At 42.5% G+C, this 24,294-nt stretch overlaps 1 protein-coding gene across 1 annotated transcript; it reads left to right on the top strand.

Moving 5' to 3' along the window:
- Positions 1 to 4,292: 4,292 nt before the first annotated feature.
- On the top strand, positions 4,293 to 23,528 carry lrrn3b (leucine rich repeat neuronal 3b). Its single transcript, XM_084346472.1, has 2 exons — positions 4,293 to 4,659; positions 19,065 to 23,528. Exon 2 carries the CDS (start codon positions 19,505 to 19,507, stop codon positions 21,629 to 21,631), a length of 2,127 nt encoding a protein of 708 aa, XP_084202598.1. The 5' UTR covers positions 4,293 to 4,659; positions 19,065 to 19,504; the 3' UTR covers positions 21,632 to 23,528.
- Positions 23,529 to 24,294: the final 766 nt, after the last annotated feature.

Below are 24,294 nucleotides of genomic sequence, written 5' to 3'. Positions count from 1 at the left end.
TGGTCTTTATACTACATCACCTGACTTCCTCCTTTGCTCCCGTCGTAATTACTGCAGCCACTAGAGGTCTCCGTCTGACAATGAATTTATATATAGGTTTTAAGCAGCTTGCGCAGCCAATGTCCATGCTACTTTATAATGCTGCTTATGTTGGAAATGTCTAGTTTGCCAATGAAGGCAAAAAAAAGGTGCATAAATGTATAACTTGACTTCTACTCAATGTAAGAAATACTACAAAAATATGTTGTTCTATGTTTAAAATATGCAAGAAGCATCAATCAATAATGCTCTGAACCAAACTAAACCTTACTGTTCTTTGTCTATTTAAAGCGTACGTGTTAATGAGAACAATAAATGTGTCACTCTGTCAGGTCCTGTCAATGAAGCTGGCAGATAGGAAGAACAATGAAAGTGTGAAAAAGAGGACGCTTTCAGCTAGAATAACTGACTTAATCTCACTATGCATGTTAGAAACATGAAAATGAGAACATACACGCAACTCACCACTGTTATTTTACAGGCACTGGATTAAAACCGCCCGCTGCGTTTCCTCCTGTCATTATACAAAGCTGGTGTGTTTTTTGAAAGGGCATTTGTCCCATTATCACAGGCGGAGGGCAGTATTTAAAATTCACAGACACGCAAATCTTAAGCGGCATTATGAAAAATGCAGAATAAGCAAAAGGAAAGGAGAAAATATGGAAAGTATTTGAAAAATTGCATAATTAGTAGAGTTTGAGTGAGTAGCACCTGGGGCACGGCAAACTCCTCTGCATCCAATTAAAGGAAACAATCTAAACAGTCTATGGTGTTCTGTTTATTCATAAAGGTCATCCGTTTATGAGTAAACTTTCAAAATAAATTATTTCATGCAATTTACATGAAATCTGAATATTTTATAAAGGAACTAATGGAGATATTGGCCAAACAAAACTCCTGAAACTCTCCACGGCTTTACGGGCAGGTGGAACATAGAATAACTCTTTCATGTACGGTGAGGTTGTTTGTATTAAGACCTGGTGAAAACAGACACAGGTGGAGTTAAAAGAGCCTCCAGCCGTATAAATCTGGATCAGAACCCTTTGGGCTGACAGATGAGGTACGTCTCTCTCTCGGAGGCTGCGGATAACCCTGCCCGACCTCCAGGAACATCAGTTTGTAGAACATTGTGTGAGAAATCCTCCTGGGATCTCAGTCGGGAGCTCCAGAGCTAATAGGTACAGATATCCATTTTCTTCCCTGCCTGCTGCCTTCTTCCTCATTCCCCCGCACTGCAAAAAGTGTCCATCTCAGATGTACTGTACTTGCACAGTGAGAGTGGCAGCTGTTGGCCAGGCTGCAAGTGTTTGCCATGAATATAACTCCAACTACTGTGGCCAGAAAAGCAGCAGCAGTGCACTTGTGCTGATGGCTATTAGGAAATGAAAGTGGTGGCAAATCAAAATATAATATTCAATTGCTTTATTTGACATTTCTTATTTAACTGGGGAACTACGATAAATCAAACTGTGCAATAACATAGTAAATGGCTGAATCACCTTTACTTAACATCAGAATAAACATTTATATTCAAGATATTAGCTGTTACGTTCACAAGTGTGTCACATTAAAGTGCCTCTCTCCACTCTAAAATGTTTGTGGATTGTTTCATCATTGTGATGTTTGAGCTTCACTGAGCACGATCATGTGTGCAGTTTGACACCAGAGAGCTGTTTTCACCTTCATGTGCTAGAGGAGGAAGGTTTCTCACCTTAGAGGAGAGTTAAAGACGTGTCGGTGTGAGAAGGGTTTTGTGACATTTGTCGTGGTCCAAAATGTAACTTACACAAGAGAGGATAGATTTAGGAGACATCTCGTGTCCAGCAGTTAAACTTTGTAATGAAAATATTTGCATATTCATTTTGTTTCTGGGATTATGGTTTCACCCATGTCCACTTGTTTGTTGGTTGGTAGATTGTTGGTTTGTGGGCAGGATTACACAAAAATGAATGGACGGATTTCAATGAAACTTGGATGTAGGATGGGTCTCGGCCCAAAATAGACCCATAGAACTTGTAGGGCAGATCCGGATAAAGGAATGGATCCAGTAAATCTTTTTCTCACGTTTCTTAACATTCCGTTTTTGACATTTTCTTGAATTTGTCAGGAAATGATGCATGGATCTCAATGAAAAAAATCAGGCAGATTTAGGTGACTGGAGTTCAGTTTGATGCAGATCCAAAAACATCAGACACAAATTATTATTTAAGTTTAAGTATTTTTTTGATAAATCCACATCTTTGTATTTCAAAAAGAAGTTACTAAACTGTAGTTCATGCACAACTGAGGTTAACAAAGGCTAAGATATGGTAAGCAAAGATGGATCATCATCTACTCCTTCTCTGTGTTTATTGGTGGACCGCAAACCAACTTTTTAGGTGCACACAACCATCTACTGTATCGAAGTTTATATATGTTATGCTTGTTACGTCAATCAATGCAATTTGGCTTCATATTATTGGCTCTATTGGCTAGAGTTTCACCAGTACAAGTAAATACCAATAATATAAATGTGCCATGTATATTGTTAATCCCAAGCTTTTTTAAGTATCAGAGATCAACAGATTGATCAACAAATGATGGCATATTTGAACATATGACAGCAGCTGTACGGACTGCTGTTAACCACTTTTTTATACCAACGCTACCACCAGCACACATTTCCAAATCAAACACATAAGATAATAATAATGCCTGTTAAAGGGGCAATATGTGAGAGTTTTGGTGAAAACGTACAAAAATTAATTAACATTATCATCAGAATGTAGACATAACAGTTTTGACGTCTATATATTGTGTTATCTACTGATGTTAGCATCCTAACCACCTATCCCGTTCCGGTCCAAAGCTCCTGTGCAACATTCCCCCTGGTGCTCTGAGATCCCAGTCTGGACCAGTAGATGCTTTGCTGAACAAGCTAACTAGCTAACGGAAGCGACAGTTAGCCGTTACTCTAGTGGTATGCTGTTCTGTGGGTTTCGTGTATGAATTTGACAGGTGGCCAGTTCTTCCATATAGCACATCTAAGCAGTAGAATGAACTGATGTGCATTAATACTTGATAAATCATTCTGGACGCTTCTCACAAAACAACAGCCGCCATAGAATTATATTTACTCATCAATCAATACTTTACTCACATACACACTGTAGAGACTTGGGGGTTCTTGAGTAATTCAAATTCCTGTTACTTTAAACGTCCACTCCAATTCAGAAGAAATACTGTGCTTTTCATGCTCCGTTGAAGACAAATAGCCCGAAACGACATGGACAGAATAAATTGGTGAAATGGAGGCGGCAGGGGCAAAACTTTGTGTGTGTGCTAACATTTGTACCTCTGGGTATTCAATACTTTTTTACTCCACTACATTTTTAAAATACATACAGTATGGTACAATATATACAATAGTTAAATTAGCTACACATTAAAGGAGCATTATGCAGTTTTGGGGAAGAAATTTTAATCAGAACTTGACTAATGTTTTTATGCCTAAACAAACTAAATAGATAAACAAACTATCTTTGCTTTCATGACTGAATAAACAAACCTTGAAGGACAACACAATTTCATACTGTTTAACTTTGTTTATATGTGGCGGACCCTGCCACCTTTCTAGCTTCAATCAGTGTTCTGGTGACCTAATTTTCCTCTGAGGACAGCTTGTTTATTCACTTATGCAAAAAAGGAAATATTTCTGTGTTCGTAACAGTAGGCGATATTAGAGGCCTTACACTCGCAGCGGCACGACTTTTTACTTGTATGTATATATTTTTAGCGCGCTACCGCTACTTTTCCTCGAGTGAAGGATCTAAATAGTACGTCCACCACTGGTCCTTGGCCTCTCCAAATACTTGAAATGTTTCGTTACAGCGTGTCCTGCTGTGTGCCTCCCACACTCCTGACCTCAGAGCACACCGATCAATATCTAACATGCTTGATATTCTTGTTGGTCAGGCTGTAGCTGTGCAGTCAGACAATACTGACCAAAGTAAAGATGCAAAGTATTGGTGAGAAGCATATTTTTACATACACTTATCTTTTTTTAAACAACTCCTGACTTGCTTTTATGGATATTTTTTGCAGCGTGCTTCACCTCCACCAGAAGAAGACATAGATGAGAACAGGCTTCTGGGAGATGACTGACGGCTCCTCTCAGCCAACCAGAGCAGGGATGTTGCGAGCACCTCGCCCGCTTCTCTGACGCTATTGGCTGCTCTCTGGAGAGTCGGGGTTTGTTCTGATATTAATGACTGCTGAGGAGACGGCGGCGCATCTATGTGGTCCGCCTGACACTTGATCGAGGGGGAGAGATGCGCCCTCAACAGCCGCTGTGAAGACGGGAAGGGAAGGGCACAGGGAACACATGAATCTCTTCTCCAGACTCTCTCCAACCTGCTTTTGGACTTCGCTTCTTTTTTTTTTCTTTTCTTTTTTTTGGCTCGCCGTGTGGAACAGAGGCTCGGACTGATTTCTCATCAGCTGCGTGAAAATAAGAAGACCACACATTGTTGACTGGCTTTATGTTGCGCGCTGGGGCTCCCTCGTCATTGGAGCGGCGCACTTGATGGGAATATAGAAAACACATACTGCTGCTTCGAGAGGCTACGATGGTGAAATCGGGTAAGTTACTCTGCTTACTCCTCAAATGTATTCCTGTCGTTTCACACGGACCGCGCGGTCGCGTCTGCGCAGCGCATTGTCCAAGTTAATGGAAGAAAAACGCCTGAATTCAGTGAATCGGGGATGTTTTACCAAATCTGTCGCCTTGTGATTCAAAAAGACGCGTCGTTTCGTTGAAGTATTTGTGAACATGTAGCAGGATAATTGTGTTTATCAATGGCCTCGAACCCTCTTTTGACGCGGAGACGCGCTTTTGCGCAACTATGCAGGATGCGCCTCAGCCGCACCGGATTCACGATGGACTCAGTGTAGGGCTGAGAGCCAAATTAGTTAAGGAAATCCAAGTGTGTGTGTGTGTGCGTGTTTGTGTGTGCGCAAGTGTGTGTGTGTGTGTGGAGTGATGGACTGGCAGTCTCATGTCCCCGGGTCCTGCTTAGTGAGCGCACACCAGACACGTCTCGAAGAAATCCACAGAATGGTGGCCGACCCCCCCGCCACCCCCCACCCTCCACCTCCTCCTCCTCCTCCTCCTCCTCTAAACCTTCCTGTTGCAAACACAGAAGTCGTTACCGACACACGCCACGAAAGTGTGTTACACGCTACCCGGACTCCCCCACCACCACCACCACACACACACACACACACACACACACACACACACACACACACTTGCTTCCACCGTTGCATCCAGGGGCTTTTGCGGAATTAACACCGCCACTGAGAGTCATCCTGGAGCGCATTCACCGTCACCACTTCACCTGCTTGTGCCCGCACACCCACACATCCAGGGATCAGGCTGGCGAGAGAGAGAGGGGGGGAGATGGAGAAAGAGGGAGAGTGGGGGAGAGGGAAGGTATTCACTAATCCCTTAACTGCATTGGGGCGTCTCTCTACCCCCTCTCTCTCTCCCCCTCCCTCCCGTTTTATCACCCTCTCCTCTGTCCAAAATGTATGTCATCCAGCAGCAGATGTGTTACTCATGAATGTTTCAAAGGCAGATAAACAGATAATGGCCGATGATGACAAATGGGATTTTCACCAAGGGGGCTGCTCAATGTGACTGCTGTAATCTTCTCTCCGTGTGTGTGTGTGTGTGTGTGTGTGTGTGTGTTTGTATGTGTTGCTGCCGCTTGTTCCCGGTGATGGATACAATAGATTTTGGCCTCCACGGTGCGAATGACTCACCCCAAAGCAGCTGCTCGCTTTGAAACACACGGTCAAATGCCACATGAGGAGCCACGGTGCCCTCGCATCAGACGCGGCGGCACGCTGAGAAAAACCTCGGCCCACACACCACGCATTGTTCCAGAATGATTTGACTTCCTGCCGATCGAGCCGAGGCCGTCCGCTTACATTACCGTACTCAGCCACCGTCGATTCATGAGAGCAAATATTTGTAAAGGCTTTTCTTGCTTAACGTTGAAAGCACCCTCCCAAAATGTGGCTATTAAACGAGCACTGTGTGGTTTTGGGGAAGAAGAGAGTGATCTTCATGGAGCGATGGTCTTCTTTTATGCCTAGACATAAACAAACTCTTTGTTGTCATGACTGAATCAACTGAATCAACAAACACACAAAAATATAAGAGAAAAACTCATTTTCATACTGTTTTTACATGTGGCGGACCCTGCCACCTCTCCAGCCTCAAAACTACATAGTGCCCCTTTAAGCTTGTGCTTGCATCGTAACATTACAGCCACGTTGCAGTCGCTCCCCCACGCTGGTAAAAAACAGAAAAGCATAAGTGACTTAATAAAAATTTCATACTGTTTTACTTTGTTTATATGTGGCGGACCCTGCCACCTTTCTAGCTTCAAACAGTGTTCTGGGGACCTTATTTTCCTCTGAGAACAGCTTGTATATTCAGTTACTGAAAAATAATAGTGGTAAAACTACATAGTGCCCCTTAAAGCTTGTGCTCGCATCATAGTGTTACAGCCACGTTGCAGCTGCTCCCCCCCCAACGCTGGCGAAACCAGTAAAGCAAAAGCGGTAATGGGTCACCTTATTAATTTGGGCACATTTGTTCAAAACAGATCAATATTACATGTCCATACTAAGTCATACGCTTAAACCGAGTGGCTTTCCGAATTGCCTATTGATCCGCGTGTGAAATAGTGAGAAGCGGTGCAGCGGGTGGGGGTGGGGGAGAGGCAGAAAGGTATTGTGCCTGCAGTGGCCTTGTGGAGGCTTGGAGAGCATGATAGGCGCTGTAGGTGTTCCATATTAATTTCTCTCTATAGGCGGAGGGCAGCAGGTTCCCGCGAGGTGAGAGGATGTGTGGGTGCCGAAACGCTGCAACTGGTTCAGAGTCAGAGTGGAGTTGATAGTATTAAAGCGGCATCAAAATCGCATTAATCTCAAGATTTTTTTCCCCCCATAATGGCGGTAACAAGACGCCCAGGGATCTATCGTGGGGGGACGGGGGCTCCTGAGTGAAATGCATGTAAACATATTCACAAGACGGCTGCAGGGGATCAGCTTGTGCAGCCAAGCAAAGGCTCTCTGATAGCATCGTGTTCCCAAACAAACACAGGCACCCATTAAAATGGAATAAGCACAGGCAGAGGGCAAAGGGAACAGTGAGCAGGCAGTGATGTGCATGTTTGGTCTTGGATCTGGTGGATGGAGGAAGTGCTGAAATGTATAAAAAGACACAAAGAGAGACAGGAAACAAAAGGATCAAAACGTGGTTTGATGGCAGCATCCATGACATTTTGGTGTTTTCAGTCCGTATCAAAAGGTCAGAACGGGGATGCGGCGCTTGCTTTGTATCCAATGACATTTACTCTTACATTAGCATTTTTGTTATTTAGCTAGCACACGTTTTTAGAGTGCGCTGGATCCACACCACTTTAACAAAAGAGGTACTAAAACATGATCGTGTATATCAGATAAATGTCAGGTAGACCGATGCTGATGATGTAAAAAAAAAAAAATCAAAGCTATTAAGCACTAATTAGTCTGCTACTCTGCAGATTCGTATCAGAGCTCGACATGATAGGGACATATGCCCATATTGCAGTTTTCAAACATGAGCGGAGAAGAAGGAGGACATCTAAGGGCTACTGCTGTGCCGTCCATCTGTTCTGCAATCAGATTGATACGTATAGGCCCTCAGTGCACTAATGAAAAGCTCGGTGGATGTTGTATCACGAGAGCGAGCACGAGGAGCGCTCACGGATGGATGAAGCGGGCCTGCACATACACACACGTGTATGGAAATATGCACATACACAGAGCAATTACTGTCTCGTTGTGCTGCTAAACCTTTGAATGGACACAAAGCCATCAAGCGCCTTATCTTTCATCTGTTTCAGCTGAGGAGGAGAAGCTGAGGATGAAAACAGAAAGAGAAAGCCCATATAAAACCCCATGAAATCATAATAAAGAGGTCCGAGCCAGCGATAAATGCATTTCAGTGGCATATAATGATTGATTCCGTCTGCCGTAGGAACTTATTCCCTGCAGGCTTGTGGCCCCTTGACCAGCCATATATTATTCATATAAATATAGATAGCTGCGCATCTCAGAGGCAGCACACATGCCACATTTGCACCGGCAGATTCAATTTGGCTCTGACTTTGAGGGATATGCCGCTGGCTCCGTCCCCCACCTCCTCCTCACACCTCCCTCTCTCGTTCTGGCTACCAGCTATACATGAAACATTATGCAGATTTTTGTCAAGAGTGAGTGCGATTATGTTGCCGGAGAAATGAGTGTTGGAATGTTCGCTACGCCTTTGACCTTATCAGCGGCAGCCTTAAGCTGGATACCTTGGCTTAATTTTAATAGATGCAGCACGATGTGAATTAGACAAGGGGACCTAGCTGTGCTCTCTCACTGCGTGGTGCGTTATGCATGCATTATGCGAATGAGCTCGGTTTGTTGTTTTTTTTATGCGCTCTGCGAGGACGCCGTCGGCCAAGTTGCGTGTGCGTGCCGGCGTCTGCGAATGCATGCGTCTTTCCGTGCATTTCTGTCTCCTGTGTGTGTGTGTGTGTGTGTGTGTGTCTGTGCATGAGTGCAGGTGGGCGTGCTCCAGCGTTCAATAGTGCAGCATGTGTGTTCTCCCTCACTCGGCCCAAGGGCATGTCTTCACCAGAAATGGGCTTAAAAATCAGAGACGAGGGTCCTGTGGTTAATTTGGAACATTGATTTTACATTAACAGCCGACTCACCGCTGATTCATGACCATTCATGGTTTCCATCCACTCCCGCACGCACACACTTACATGCAGGAAGCTTCATTATGCATACGCACCGCATAGAAGGCCCCCTTTAATGGACTCTCTCTTACCTTAGAGGAAGTGTAATAGTAAATCAATGGGGTGAAGGGCAGAGGGAGGGACAGTGAAGCCCCCATCCACCTAGGGGCTTACCCAGAGGGTCCAGTGTCCACCCAAAGCGTCTCCCACTTAATCGTCCTTGTTGTGGCATTATGCACGGCAATCAAGCCCAGAAAGAGGAACACCTTCAGCTTTTCATGAGCTTAAATTTGTCATTTAATTTCGATTGTTTCAACATTCACAAGCCGCCTCAGCCCCTCAGGGTCCTGGCATAGACCTCACAAGACATGGTGTCAAACAAAGACAACACAGCCAAATAAAAATGAGTTTAGTATGAACTGGATACAAACAGGTTACCCTGGAGACAAAAAACAAGTCTACAGTGCATGGGAAGGAAATGTGTTGCAATCGCAGAGAATCTCGGTTAAAAAAAAATGCTATTTTTAGCTTCTAGACAGTTTTTTAAAATGTTTTTATGTATATTTTGAGTCATAAAGGAATATTAAAAATAAAAGTCTAGATCAAGGAGATACGTGGATTTGTTTAAACAGCAACAACAGGCCAGACACGTATTATTTGGCATTATTGTGATTGTAAATAGATTTATAGCATTTATATTCAGAAGTGATGCCAGACGTGCAGACTCCGGCATAAATCAGGCAGATAAAGATGAGGGAGTGAAGAAAAGAACATGTACAATTTATTGTACTGGGTGGGAGGTAGTTGGCCACGGCCGCCGCTCTGCCACCTGAACAGGACTAGTCCACATCCTGGAGGGGTTACCACAAAAACGTCAAGCTGCACAGGCCAAAAGAAACCCTCACAGACATGGACATTGGTAATTAGGAAATAGCTGCTACTGAGAGAGGCAGTCAGACGGTATGCAGATAGGCTAGATTTGGCACAGTGGGGGTGACAAGTATTGAGAAGGCAATTAGGCCGACAGCAAACGAGCAGTGAGACGGTAGGATGCCCGGAGAGAAAGATAGGAACCTGAACATGCAGGGAGACTAAATTAAATGCCTAGTTCCTCTATAGTCCGTCACTTGGATGGATCGTGATGTAAATGGCGAACATGAGAAGAAACGTTGGCTGTAAGGGTTTGAAAAGCGGAGACAAATGTGAAATGAAAAGGACAAGGTTTATAAAGAGAGATGTGGGGCTTGCAGTATCGTAAGAAAAAGCGCATGAGAGGACGAGGAGGGAGAGAGAAGAAAGAGCCTGAGAGGGGGAGAGAGGGAGAGAGGGGGTGACTTCAAGAAGAAAGCCTTGCGAGGCTTATTACCAGTGGATCAAAATTCCCAGCGAGCCATTTCTACAATACATGGGCTATTCTCCTGAAAGAGGAGGCAATTCGACTGCGCCCTACTTTCCACTTACGTCTGACCTTTATGTCTTCCACCCAGTTTTACCACAGCGAGTGTAATGTCTACCTTTCAGCAGATGCGATACTGCCTTGTTACTACTTAAACAGTGCAGGCCTCATAATCATCTCCCTGAGGGCCAATATGCTCCCACAAAAACCTACATCTAGCTTTTATTCCACAGCTCAGATCTCATTCTGTTTCACGCCAGCCACAAGCCACACAGAACTTGTGTTTTGTAGAATGAATGATCTTATTTTTGCATGAACTGTAGGTAAACCTGTCGCAACAAAGGCAGGGCATCGACGAGCAACCGACCTGCGGCAAAGCAATCGTCTTTTACGTGCCCCCGCTCCGCTAAAGCGCATCCGAGCCCTGCGAGGCGACGGGGAGGATTTATAACTCATTTCAATAAACAGCATAAAACAAACAGTTCTGCCAGGCTGTTTGGCTGCCCGGCCGACCTGAGTCAGGCTTGCCTGAATTAGCACCGCAGAGCCACCAGGACCGATGCTTTCTGCCCCTACTGTGCACACTCATTAATTTAAAGTGGTCATATCTCAGTGGTCTCTAATCAAACTGTATTTGTGCCATTACTGTCCGCACCAGCCACAGTGTTAGCATAATGGAGGCGGCCCGGTGGGATAGTAAGTATGAGGTGTTGCCAAGATCTGGATGGAAAAGCTTTTCACCTTGACAGCGGCTGAACCTCTTAAAATGTAGCATCATCCCAGTTTGGGTATATCATGATGAGCTTGGCGCCATTTCCACATGAGAGCAAATTATCTCCTAATATCACATTTTAGGCAAATAAGTCATAAAATCCTCACAACAAAGAAAAAAATGTGCCTGTGTGTAATTAGTATTGAACAAAAAGTCAGTTATGTGAGTTTTTTACCTGGCAACACGAGCAACCTCAACACGCAGCATTTTAATGAGGACAGATTCCAAGTTATTCAGTCAAATGTCACACTAATTAAGAGTGGAATCAGCGCCTAACGAGGACTGGAGACATACCAGTTTATAATGGTGATGCAATGACATCCTTGAACAGCTCCTCAGTTGGAAAATGTCAATAAATATGCAGATTATTAGTAGTGACAGGAGCTTCCAACTTTTAATGGTGATGAAGCAACACTTCCATGAATGAAAAATGCCAGATTGAAATACAGATGTATTTCTTAAAGTTATTATTATCAGTATTTTCTATATTAGCAATGGATCAAATAACTTATGAACTTGTAACATGAAGACGTAACTAACTAAGTGGCCAGGCTGGTATAGTCCAAATAAACGTGACGCAAGAGTCACTTCTGGCTCGACAACTTGTGGTTGATGTGCATTGCTGAGGTACTGTATGTGAAATCAGCAACGTATTTATTTCTTTTATCATTTTTAGCCGTAACTAACGTTTACAGATGCAGTATATAGTAAAACTCAATGGCGGACCTATCTGGGATTTTTGCTCACGTTTCTTCATGAACTGTGTTGCCTTGCTAGCGCCTTTGATAAAAGTGTTGTCATTAATGAGATATGAGAGAATAATTTGTGTAAGGCCATCCGTACACTTTGAAATAACTTAATTAAAAAAAGATAATTAAATTGTTTCTACGCTAGTGTGTGATGCAGGGGTTTTCTATGTGGAAGTTATAGTCCACAAACATTGTGATTGGTACTATAGTAGCAGATGTTATCTTACTGATACGGATTACTGTATCATTATGTAAATGTTGGCTGTTGTATCATGATTTGGCATAAGGCCTTTTAAAGGCTGCATTACAGTAAAGTGATGTCATCTTCTGAACTTACCACACTGTTCGACTTGTTCTAATACTTGTCTTTTCCCAATTAGTCATTATACTCACATTACTGATGATTATTTATCAGAAATCTCATGGTGTATCAAGGTAATTGGTCAAAAATATTGTGGTGTTTGATTTTGTTGCCCAGTCCTACCATTTATGAAGTGCTTTTGAGGACATATCAAAATATCGCGATATATTTATTGTGTATCGCAATACAGCCTAAAAATACTGCCTTATTATTTTAAGGCCATACCGCCCAGCCCTAGTTCATGTTATATGTTAACGTACAAAATAAATTTTAAACAAACGAATATAGCTGTCAGTATCAGCCTCAAAAAACAAGTATTGATCAGGTTATAGTAATAATCACCTGACTACTTAACTCCCCTCAGTTCTTTGCTTTGTATTGTCTTTTAGCTCATAGCATTGTTTTTAGCTGTTGCAGACAGCTGTTTCTGACTCTGAAGCTCTCAAATAGCAGATAGACAAAGTTAGCAACTAGCTGGTGAAAATAGCATATAGCATGGTATTGTAACCCTAACCCTGGTGGAGACCAATCCAGAGCTTAAAGAAAGTAAATATCGCACTTGACTTCAACACAAGAAATCAATTGTTCCTTAGTTCCTGCTGGACGTGTAAATAGGTGTATGCTAGTAAATTCTTCATATAAACATATAAGTTAATTGTATTTCGGTGTTGTCCTTAGCGTTCTGTGGTCGCCAACTAGCCTACAAATTAGCTGTCGGCGAGTAACTGATGTATTTCACACAGTAAAGGCAGTCCTGAAACAAACTAGATACAGGAGCTTGTTTGCTGTAATGTTCACAGTCAGGATTAACACTAGTGCAAGTGAAAAGCCCTTGGGCTAGTCTGTCAGCCTCCTACTGTAATGGAGGTGCTTTGGAGACCATGGCTTGAATGATTGCCCCCCCGCCTTCCTCTGACACCTGGGAACTCGTGTTAGCTCCATGAGTGAACACCTTAGCCTGACCTATAAAAGGCTTCCATTGGCTCCTCGAGCAAATGTCAAAGCTGAGGCGTAATGCGTTAGTGCAGTCGGACATTAGGTTGCAAGAGATCCCATTTCGAGCTCTCTGGGTTAAATTACCGGCTGTTGATTATGTATCTCTCCGCTCAAGATTTCCAGAGGCTTTTCCAGGCGCAGATTACAAGCATCCGTCTTTGAATTCTATTTGCCGCAGCCATATTAACCGCATTTCTCTTGGTCCAACAGTTGCGTAGCCAAGTTATTGCCACTTAATACACCACAACAATCTTTAATCTTGGAAGTCTGTGTTTTCATCCACCTTTAACAGCGTTTTGGCTAATTCTTCTGCTTCATGGTCAATATTTCCTGCAATGACAGCCTTTCAGGGTCGCCAGAGGTTAATACACCACTTCTGATACTACGACAAGTTCCTCCCCCGGCAAGTCATTTTGTCCTCCAGATCTCCCCTCTCCCTTTTCCCCTCCACCTCAATTACCGGCGACTGAGCAGCGGATTGTGGGAAATTAGCTCTACATCGCAGCAGTGGGTGTGTGGGGGGCTGCGGCTGGGTAGCTCGACTGGCCCTCTTACTAATAGGTTAGTGCAAGCGCTGTGGACTCCGTAGTCACAGCAGTCACGGTGCAAGGCCTCCAAGAATATAGACTTCACTAGGCTTCACATAATGCAGTCGCACAATACCAATTTACCTGTTCAACTGCCTGTGGACGATTAGGATTGTTCACTTAAGATGATGCAGTTCGGTACAGTATTTCGACTTTATAACAAAGCGCATTGAAGTGCATTATTTGTATTTGTGCATTCTTAATGGAGGCTGTGTCGTTGAAAGCTTCTCACACACATCTTGATTAAGAATAAAAAAGCTCCGCGGATGTTCCACTTTTCATTTACATGCAGATAATCTGAAAGCACGCATTGTCAAAACATTTCATTGGTTTTGTTACACAGTCAGCCATCCAGCCTTGATTGTCTTTACTCCAAACTGTTTCATTATGTAACTAAATCATTGACTCAACACTGCTCTGCTTAGACGGCGAGCGCTCCCGAAGACTCAGTGCGTTTGCCGCATCAGACACATTGCCACACAAGATGTCACCTCCTATTCAGTCAGCCTCTTCGCACAAATGTTTCCCATCAACAGCCCTTCGCTGGGACCCCCGCCGACATCCAGGCGACTTTAAATCAAACCTCATTTGCATACATTTGTCTACAACACGTAAAAGGTTTGGATTTCTGTGACAATGAAAGGCGTGTGATGTTTAATCTGGTGTTGCTTCAGAGACATACATTTGGAAGTAGCATTACTGCGAATAATTTGAAACTAAATCTCTGTTTTAAATGCATAGGCTGGATGTCAAAGTAAGCGCTTCGAGGTAAATCTGCCCTTAACATGAGTAAGATTCCATTAAATAACCACGTTGGATTCAATGCAAGATAAATGCATAAAGAAAAGTGAGTCCTTCTGATATTCATTCAATATTGTATTATTTAAGTAGATCATTATTCTAAAGAGAACGTTTTAAACAATGTAATGGGTCTACTTAGCAAAGTTTTAACGCAGTGTGCAAAAAGATATTGTATGCCAAAGTACTCCACAGATTTAGCCTCAAGCTCCTATAACATGAAAAGTTTGAAAAATAAAGATCAGAATCGATGCAGCAGAAGGTTATAGCTTTTCTTTATTCCACACACTCTTCTTCCTTGTCAAAACCTGGTGCCTACATTATCCACGATGCAAATTGATTCAGGTGTGTTATGCTAGTAGCAGCTATTATAACCTTGAGCCGTTAGCCTCAAGCAGAGAGGACTACGGAGGTCTGGTTCTCTGCTTCTTTCTTATTTATCTTTCAAACAAAACAGCCCCAACGGATGGTGACACAAGACATCACATGAGGCAATTTATCAGGCTTTATGAGCCACAACAGACTTTATACAACTTTTGATCCCACATTGGATTTTGAATGGTTAGAAATGGTTAAATAATTTAATTTCATAACAGCTAGAGCTGGAGTGATCAGTTAATCATTAGAAATATTGTCTGCAACAATTTATAAAAATGTACTTTTGAAGTAATTTCTTTAAAGGTGCAATGTGTAGGAAGTGGCCACCTGTCAAATTCAACAAATAGGGGGCAGCATATCACTTTAGTCAATACTAACTGCTTATATTGAAGCTCCATGTCACACACAGCACTGTTACACACATATACAGTAAAATAAGTATACATATAAATAAATAAATAAATACATAAATATAAAATAACACTATAAGGACTATAATTATGTTACAATATATTATATATTATTATTATTATTATTATTATTAGCTGGCCTCAATTCTGACTGGAGGCTCGGCGCACAGGGGAGTGTTTTCTTGTAATTTTTGCTATTTTTGTTTAATGTTTTGAAGTAAAATTCCTACATATTGCACCTTCAAGATAAAAATTTGCCGGGTTGCAGCGTCTCGAATGTGAACATTTCCTGTTTTTTAGATGATCTTTGGGTCTGGGATTGTTAGTTGGACAAAACAAACAATATGTTTCAGGTTTGGGTCTGGGAAATCTAGATGGGGATCCTGACTTTGATTTTATAAGCAAACGATCAATCAATAAAGAAAATAATCTGCCCCTTCACTGCCATTCACTGCAACTATAATTCTGCTGCCACAGTCAAAGTGGTGGCATTTTAAAAAATAATACACACAGTAACGGCCACAACCAGGCCTAAAATCAAGATTTTCATGAACCAAGTGTTGGCTTATCATAACATCATTTGATCCTCACTAATTAGCAGGGAAATATGTTGTGTTTGCTGTCCACAACATCTTGCAAATTGTCCGGTAAAGCCCTCCTAATCCCATCCTAGATTTTTCGCCAATGTGGGACACCAGACATTAACATTAAACAAAAGACATCCTGTTTCTCAATCTGCTTCTTTCAATCCTTCCTTTCTGACAGTAATGTCCTCCGCAGCAAAGTAATACCTGATTTAAACTCTTTGTCTTATTCTACAACAAGATTTCCAATTCCTACAACTTAATTTTTGAGTTCTTACAGAAAATATGGATCACAAAATGGAAGCAATTAACATCACTGGTCAGACGAATAACAGTTACAACAGTAACCTGACCACATTACACTGCTCACAATTGTGATTACCAGAGAGACAAAAAGCCAGAGCAAGCAGAGGTGAGACCCGGGCGCTGTAGGCTGGATCACAGACTCCAGCCTGTGTTTCCAGGGCACAGATCAGCCCACAATGAAGAGCCAGTGCTGAGGGAGAGAGGCTAAGCCCTGTTTATCAGAATGCTCTGGATGTTGCAGCTTATTAAAGTGCCAGGTGCTTTTGAAAAATAATACCCCCCTCCTCTCTCGGTCTCCATCCTCAGCTCAGTGTCTGCCCTCCCTCCTCCCTCCCCACCCCTCCACGCCAGTGCTGGAGCAGAGGTTGAGGAATGAACCCTTGGCTTGGTTTCGCCTTGCCAGCGGGGCAAACTGCAGCCTTTCTTCTACCTTCAGAAGTTGTGTCTATATATATATATTTATTTATATTATTCTATTTTTTCCCCCCACATCTCCCCTGTGGCCACTGAGGTGGAAACAGCACGGGTGATGAAATGAACCCATTTCTTTCCTTCCTTGTTCTCACTTCCCAGCTGCCGTCACACTTCTTCCCTTGATTCTTTCCATTTCATCCCCTGTCTCTCTTGACTTTTCCCATGATGTGGTGCGCGCTCTTATAGGCCAGAAATATCACAAGCACCATCGAACCCATCTGTTCAGTAAGAGGCGGTTACATACGACAAATTACATGGTACACTTCAGCTGTGGAGGTTCAGACGATGGAGACCGGATAATATGATGGTAAAAGGGACTCCACATAAAAAAAGACTTGATGGAAGAGGATGTATCACAGTTCTATATGCCCTCTGCAGTGTGTTATTTTTCTCTTGTATGAAGATATCTACAGACGATTTAATCAACATTTGTTCCTGTGAGAACCGAAAGAAGCTCTGCTACACTGTAAATGACAGATAATCAAAGGAAAAAATCTGCTCACGGTGTCGATTCTGACCACTTTTTAAAACCACATTGTGTTAAAATATTCAGAAAATAGCTTTCAACAAGAAATAAAAAGGAACAAATGAAACTATGTCAATAGATTGACACGGTGTTGGAGTTGTGGATGTGATGCATATTTGAATGGTGAACCTTGTTGTGCGTTTTATGATTAGTATTTTTGCATGTTGGGCTGTGGAGTAACACAGACTGTGCCCCTGTCAAGCGCATTACACTTTTTGCTCCCCACTGTAATTATGTAATCTGACTTCATACTAATCCCCCTATTACATGCCTAAATTGCATATGTTGAAGACCGCCCTCGGTCCTGACAGACATGAGACTTATTATAAACTCAGAATAAATACATTTATAATAACACTAGTACAGTAGAATTCAATACCTTAGATAAGAAATGTACATGGTATCATTACCTTTAGTTTTTGTACCATTATATACCTTAAAACCTGTATATTGCTGCAAACCTACTTGCAGTGTCCCAAAAACACTATATATAAGCATAACTACATAGTGTAATACACAGTTTTCTTCTGTATTAGGGTTGCAATGGTATTACACAGTTATTATAATTATTGTTATCAGTGATCCTTAATGGAATGAAAACAGATGAAGAGGTTTCTTAGTTGAACAAACACTTTATTATTATTTCATAAAATGTATATATCGCTGCAACCCTATTCTATATACTTCAAAGCCAAGTAAAATTTGTAATAGCCCTGCCTGAGCCTTCACTCCATTCAGACAAGGGTCGTGTACAAAATCTTTCCATGTTTACTATATAGGGCAGTATTTTTAACCTCAACCCTCTAAATGTGGAATGTACAAACTGATATAGCAGCCTCAAAAATTCCCACAATAGACATTCACTAGTTTCTACTAACTATCTTATTAATTTCTGCACTTACTGGTTTCTGTGTACTACAGTATGTTCTATGTACTCACATACCTGTAAGTGATGATGCAAAACGCTGATGTCTCATTGTGTTTACTCTCATTCGAGAGTGAACTACTGATTGTTCTTTAATATAGAGAGTGGAGATGGGAAATGTCATTTAGCAACATCCACAGATAAGACCTGTGGTAATCTGTTTTTGAGATTTCATTATTGTTATTGGTAAACATGCGTGTCTGATCGCACAGAATCATAATTACGCATGTTTTCCCTTCAGGCCTGTGTGGGAGTGTATGTGTGTGTGTATGTTCCTGTGTGTGTGTGTGTAAACACCTCAACATTGCTGTTTGCAATGTGTGGCCACTGCTGAACTGCATTACTGGTCATTTTCCAAAAATATTAAATCCTATTAGCGTGCAGATTTGTTGATTGCACACAGATTAATTATGTCAACACATTAAATTGCACTTCCATCTCCCCTGGCTGTCTGTTGCTGCATATTTGAACAAACAGGTGTGAACCACATCTGTGTCAAATGCGTAGTTTGCATGTACAGCCTTACTGTGTCTCAATACGGTGTACGTCATTGGCTGCCCGTTTACGTGTTGCCTTAGTGACTGACATATTCCTTTGAGCAGCTCTTGGCCTAAAGGCTAATGCTTAAGTCTCAGCATGTCTGCCATTTAATAATCTTAATAAAGCCTTCCTCTTTGACCAATAATAGACTCGCACTGCCAGCATCAGGTTTGAATGCCATAATGTGGGGGGGCACATCGGTAAGTCCCCCGAATGAAGTCTAGAAGGTCAAACAGATGTAAATCCACGGTTCTATGTCTTGAAGGGAGCGTGTATAAATGTCAACATGCATCAGTGTGCCTATAACAAATGTCAATATGACCAAATCCTTCTCTCATTCCCTGATCATGTAATACTCATACCAATCCTCTCTCTGTCTTGTTTGTCTTACACAGGTAGGAATGGACTGGGCCGTGGACTCTGGAAGCTAGTAACGACCATCAATGTATGAGGACATCCATTTTTAAAGAGCAGATTTTTCATGGATACCTATAAATGTGCCCAACACAAGTCCTTTGAGGTTTAATATCACTCCATCTATTTTTTCCTTTTTTCCCCACTCCTGCCTTCTCGAGTCTGCCTGACTGCAGCCTCGGCCCTGAACTCTGACACCAGCAGGCAGCATTGAGTGATTGGTCATTACATCCAAGGGCGTCTACACAGCAAGACAAAAAAACCCTCGGGAGCCCTGCTGCGGTTGTTGGTGGTTGTGGCAGGGGGGCGCTGAGTCAATCGCCTCAGCAGCTGCAGCAAATGATTCATTATTTGTGAAGTTAACAGCTCAGACCACTTAATCTACAAGGACCAATTTCTTACTGGAGGGAATCGGTCCAATATGAAGGACGTGTCATTCGTGGATCTCTTTGTTGGCTTGGCCATGGCCTCTTTTGTTGTGGCTACAGAGGAGAGGCCCGATTGCCCAAAGCTCTGTGTATGCGAGATTAGACCCTGGTTTTCTCCCAGTTCGGTGTACATGGAGGCACAGACAGTTGACTGTAATGACTTGGGACTCTTTAGCCTGCCGGAGAAATTGCCAGTGGGCACACAAGTACTATTACTGCAAACAAACAATGTTGCAAGGATTGACGAACCCTTGGATTACCTGGCCAACATCACAGAGATTGATTTATCACAAAACAACTTATCCTCCATCAGTGACGTCCATCTGGGGAATCTTCCTCAGCTGCTCTCCCTTCACATGGAGGAAAATTGGATACGAGAGCTGCCTGACCGATGTCTCGCTGAGGTGGCTAACCTGCAGGAGCTCTACATGAATCACAACCTCATCTCCTCCATTTCCCCGTTGGCTTTCCAGGGTCTCAGCAACCTTGTGCGGCTCCACCTCAACTCTAACAAGCTGAAGGTCATTAAAAGAGATTGGTTCGAACCCATGCCAAATCTGGAGATCCTGATGATCGGCGAGAACCCTGTTCTTTCTATCGATGATATGAACTTCAAACCTCTCAGTAACCTCCGCAGTCTCGTTCTCACCAGAATGAACCTGTCTCAGCTTCCTGACGACGCGCTGGCCGGTCTTGATAATCTGGAGAGCATCTCTTTCTATGATAACACATTCCCTGAGGTGCCTCATTCTGCACTGAAAAATGCAAAGAATCTCAAGTTTTTGGATCTAAATAAAAACCCAATCTCAAGGATACAGAGAGGGGACTTTGTGGATATGCTCCATCTGAAAGAACTGGGGATTAATAGCATGCCAGAGCTAGTTTCCATCGACAGCTTTGCCCTCAATAACCTCCCCGAGCTGACAAAAATAGAAGCCACCAACAACCCTAAACTCTCCTATATCCATCCTAATGCTTTCTACAAACTACCGCGCCTGGAAACCCTAATGCTAAATGGCAATGCGCTCAGTGCCCTCCACAGGATTACTGTCGAGTCCCTCCCTAATCTCCGAGAGGTTAGCATGCATAGCAACCCCATACGTTGTGACTGTGTAGTCCGCTGGATGAACATGAACAAAACCAACATTCGCTTCATGGAGCCTGATTCTCTGTTCTGTGTGGAGCCTCCCGAGTACGAGGGCCAGCATGTCCGACAGGTGCACTTCAGGGAGATGATGGAGATTTGTCTGCCACTCATCTCTCCCGAAAGCATGCCCGGGCATATTAAAGCACAGAATGGGTGCTCGGTGTCTCTCCATTGTCGGGCCTTTGCTGAACCGGAGCCGGACATCTACTGGGTCACCCCGTCTGGGACCAGGGTCCTGCCTAACACCGTGTCTGAGAAGTTCTACATGCACCCGGAGGGAACTTTTGACATCTATGATATCACAGAAAATGAGGCTGGTCTTTACACTTGTGTTGCGCATAATCTAGTTGGTGCTGATCTTAAATCTGTTTCAGTAGAGGTGAATGGATATTTCCCCAAATCTGCAAATGGGTCTCTGAATGTCAGAATCAAATCAGTGGAGTCAAACTCCATCCTGGTTTCATGGAAGGCCGGCCCTGGCACCCTGGCTCCAAACATCAAGTGGTACACAGCGTCAGGCACTGAACATCCCACCACTGCGTTTACCACCAGGGTACCCTCTGATGTCCAGGTCTACAACCTCACCCATCTCAGCCCCGCCACTCACTACAAAGTCTGTGTGGATGTGCGCAGCATCCACTACAACCATGACACCAAATGTGTCAATGTCACCACTAAGGGATTAGAGCTGGCAGCCAAGGACACAGAAAAATGGGACGCGGCAGTAATCACCGTCTTTGGCGTGCTCTTGGCTGTGATATCTGTGGCATGCCTGCTTATTTATGTGTCTCTGAGGAACCACCACCTTTATGGGGATATAAGGAAATGCGACTCTAAAGCTTCGCTGACACCAGTGGAAGCTACCGGTATGCACTCTCCTTTCTTTACAAATCTGTGGGTTACAGGGAAGGGACTGCCAAGCGGAGTGGAAGTGAAAGCCACAGTCATAAATGTATCTGACAATGCCTTTTAAGGAGCGCAGCTTTGTAGAGCACCACACACCAACTCCACTGAATGGACGAGGCCATGGGCAGGGGTGGACGAATCTGTAGTACTGTTTCAAAGGCTTACCCATTGCTGGTCCCCCAGCTCAGACACACTGGCAAAACTATTACCGGACTGGGATGGAACAGTTTATAATAGACTCCATGCTCTCCCAGTTTCAACCCCAGCTGAAGTGGTGGCTTTGTTGCATCAAACCGAGCTAACATCAACCAGGAAGGGGCATTTACTGCTAAATGATATATTTCAGTACCATTCATACGGGAATGCAGGCCGAGGAAAGAAGGTGAAGACGATGATGAAGGTCAACTCTCTTGTAATTGACTGTTAAATGTGTTCAGAGTTGTGGAACTGTCCGTGTGGTCCCAAGCAATACCGTCTGTGCTTTGTAAAACCTCCATAGACGAGTTAGAGATACAGTAATAACACCTGTCTATATTGGGAAAGGAGATTTAGTAGAGTAGACAAATAACAGTGACTATGGTGTAAGCCTTTTGATGAAATATACCCCCCCTCACCCCTTTTTTCTATTTAAAAATGGATTCTTGATTTTTCATGGAAATATTGTTATATATTCTATTATGTTGATGTAATGACAAATCCTCTGTATCTGAATGGTTTAAATGGGTTTTAAATTAAGGCAAGGAGCAGACAACTTTTGATTACAACGTCACATTAAGCTTAATGAAATTCAGCGACAAAATGAGTATCAAGAGAGGACATTTGCCAAATGGCTGTTTATGCTGTGTAGTTCTCATTGCATCGGTGACGGGGAAACAAATGCATCGGACTGAAAACAAATATAACAGGTTGATTAAAACCGAGGTGACTGATGTGTCGTCTCCTCACGAAAGCGGTCTGTTATGCCCTGGTAAGTGCCTACAACAAGAACTACATGAGGTAAACAGAGAAGAGAGTGAAGAGACACGTCAGCCGCGGCAGCGACACACGGCCATGTCATCATCGCAGAGTCACAAGCTATTCTCCAGTACTTTTAGTGGAAATACTTTCTCAGTATTTTTAGCATACATATTTTAAGAAAACATTTCGTTGTTGCTTTGGGTGTAAAGTTAAAAAGCCATTTTTATATTAACTGTACTATATGTGATCAATGGGCACAACAGACTAATTAAGAAAAGTGCTAAGAAAAAAAATAAATGTCATTGTTTCTTTTACAAACAGTTGCCTACTTTTCTTCTCATGTTTGTCATTTGTCATGCAATACTATAACTATACTACTTTTCTTAACACTTTATAATAACCATCATTGATAAATGGTAGATTTATAGTTAAAGGTGCACTATGTATGAAATTTGGTTTAAAACATTTTAAGGAATTATATGAAATTACTGACAGAATGTGACGAATGAACAGTTCTGATGGTGTTAATGACGCCTATGTGTTGTATTGCTGAGATATCTACTGTAGTTAGCATGCTAACCAGCTAGCCCCAACCTGTCTTGTCTCGTAGTACCAATATAAGAGCCCAATCAGGACCACTCCATCAACTCCACAGCTTACTGAGCTAACTAGCTACCAGCAGCTTCAGTTAGCAGCAGTTAAGGGTTACTCTGGTGATATGCTGCCCCTATATGTTTGGAGTGACCTTGCTTTGACAGGTGGCCAATTCTTACCTAATGCACCTTTAAACTGGGAATAAACAAGTTTTCTGCTTCGGCGTATCATTATGAAGTAAATGATTGCACAATGTAATGCACAATGTTTACATTGGTTCCCAATAAACCTCACTATCACCACAGATTTTTGTCTTCCACTGGGGACGCGGTCACCAGGGAAAAGGAAGGTTAACTGGCAATCCACTTCTATTATAGACTAAATGATTGAATAAACTCACGTTTTGTCCTGCATTTTGTTTGTTGCCACTTTAATTTAACTTTTGTTAATATTTGTTTAACTGTTAAACAATGAAATGCTTTATAAACGATTTATCAAGCAATTGTAAAGGTTTATTATTACCCTTTACAATTAACAATTACTTAAAGGGTAACTCTACCAATTTCAAGTCTTTGGCTGCTCCAGGGGAAGCTGCCTGTAATCTGATAAATTGATGTCTCTTAGTAAGTGAGTTGCATTGTGGGCATTGTAGGCGCCAGGTGAAAAGGAAGAATGTGTAGGCATTATCTCTGGTTCTGCAGTAATTTAATTTGTTTTTAAACAGTCAATTATGAGTCCAACAGTGTTGTGGACTGCTTTTCAAAACCTGGTGCCTACATTACCCACAATGCAACTTAGCTGCTGAGAGACATCACTGGAGACAATTTAGACCTGTAAATTGTAGACCTCCCCAAGACCTGTAAACATACTGTAAAGCGAACAATTGATGGAGTTACCCTTTAATACATGGTTTAGAAAGCATTTTATTGTTTGTTAACAGTGAAATAACTATTAACTAGTGCTGGGCAATATAGACATATAGTTTCATATCACGATGATATGAGACTATATGTCATCTTAGATTTTGGATATCATCATCATGATCCCTACAATATTGATATCAAGGTGTGATACCTGTTTTTGTTGCCTGGTCCTAGCATTTATGAAGTGCTTTTGAGATTTCACAATATTGAGATATGTATTGTGTATGGCGTTGTAGCTAAACATATTTTATTTTAA

The sequence above is a fragment of the Pagrus pagrus genome (genome assembly GCF_965226575.1).
Source record: "Pagrus pagrus genome assembly, chromosome: 23".
Taxonomy (NCBI): Eukaryota; Metazoa; Chordata; class Actinopteri; order Spariformes; family Sparidae; genus Pagrus; species Pagrus pagrus.
The sequence above is the reverse complement of the archived record's forward strand: the minus strand, read 5'-3'. Positions and strand labels throughout refer to the sequence as shown.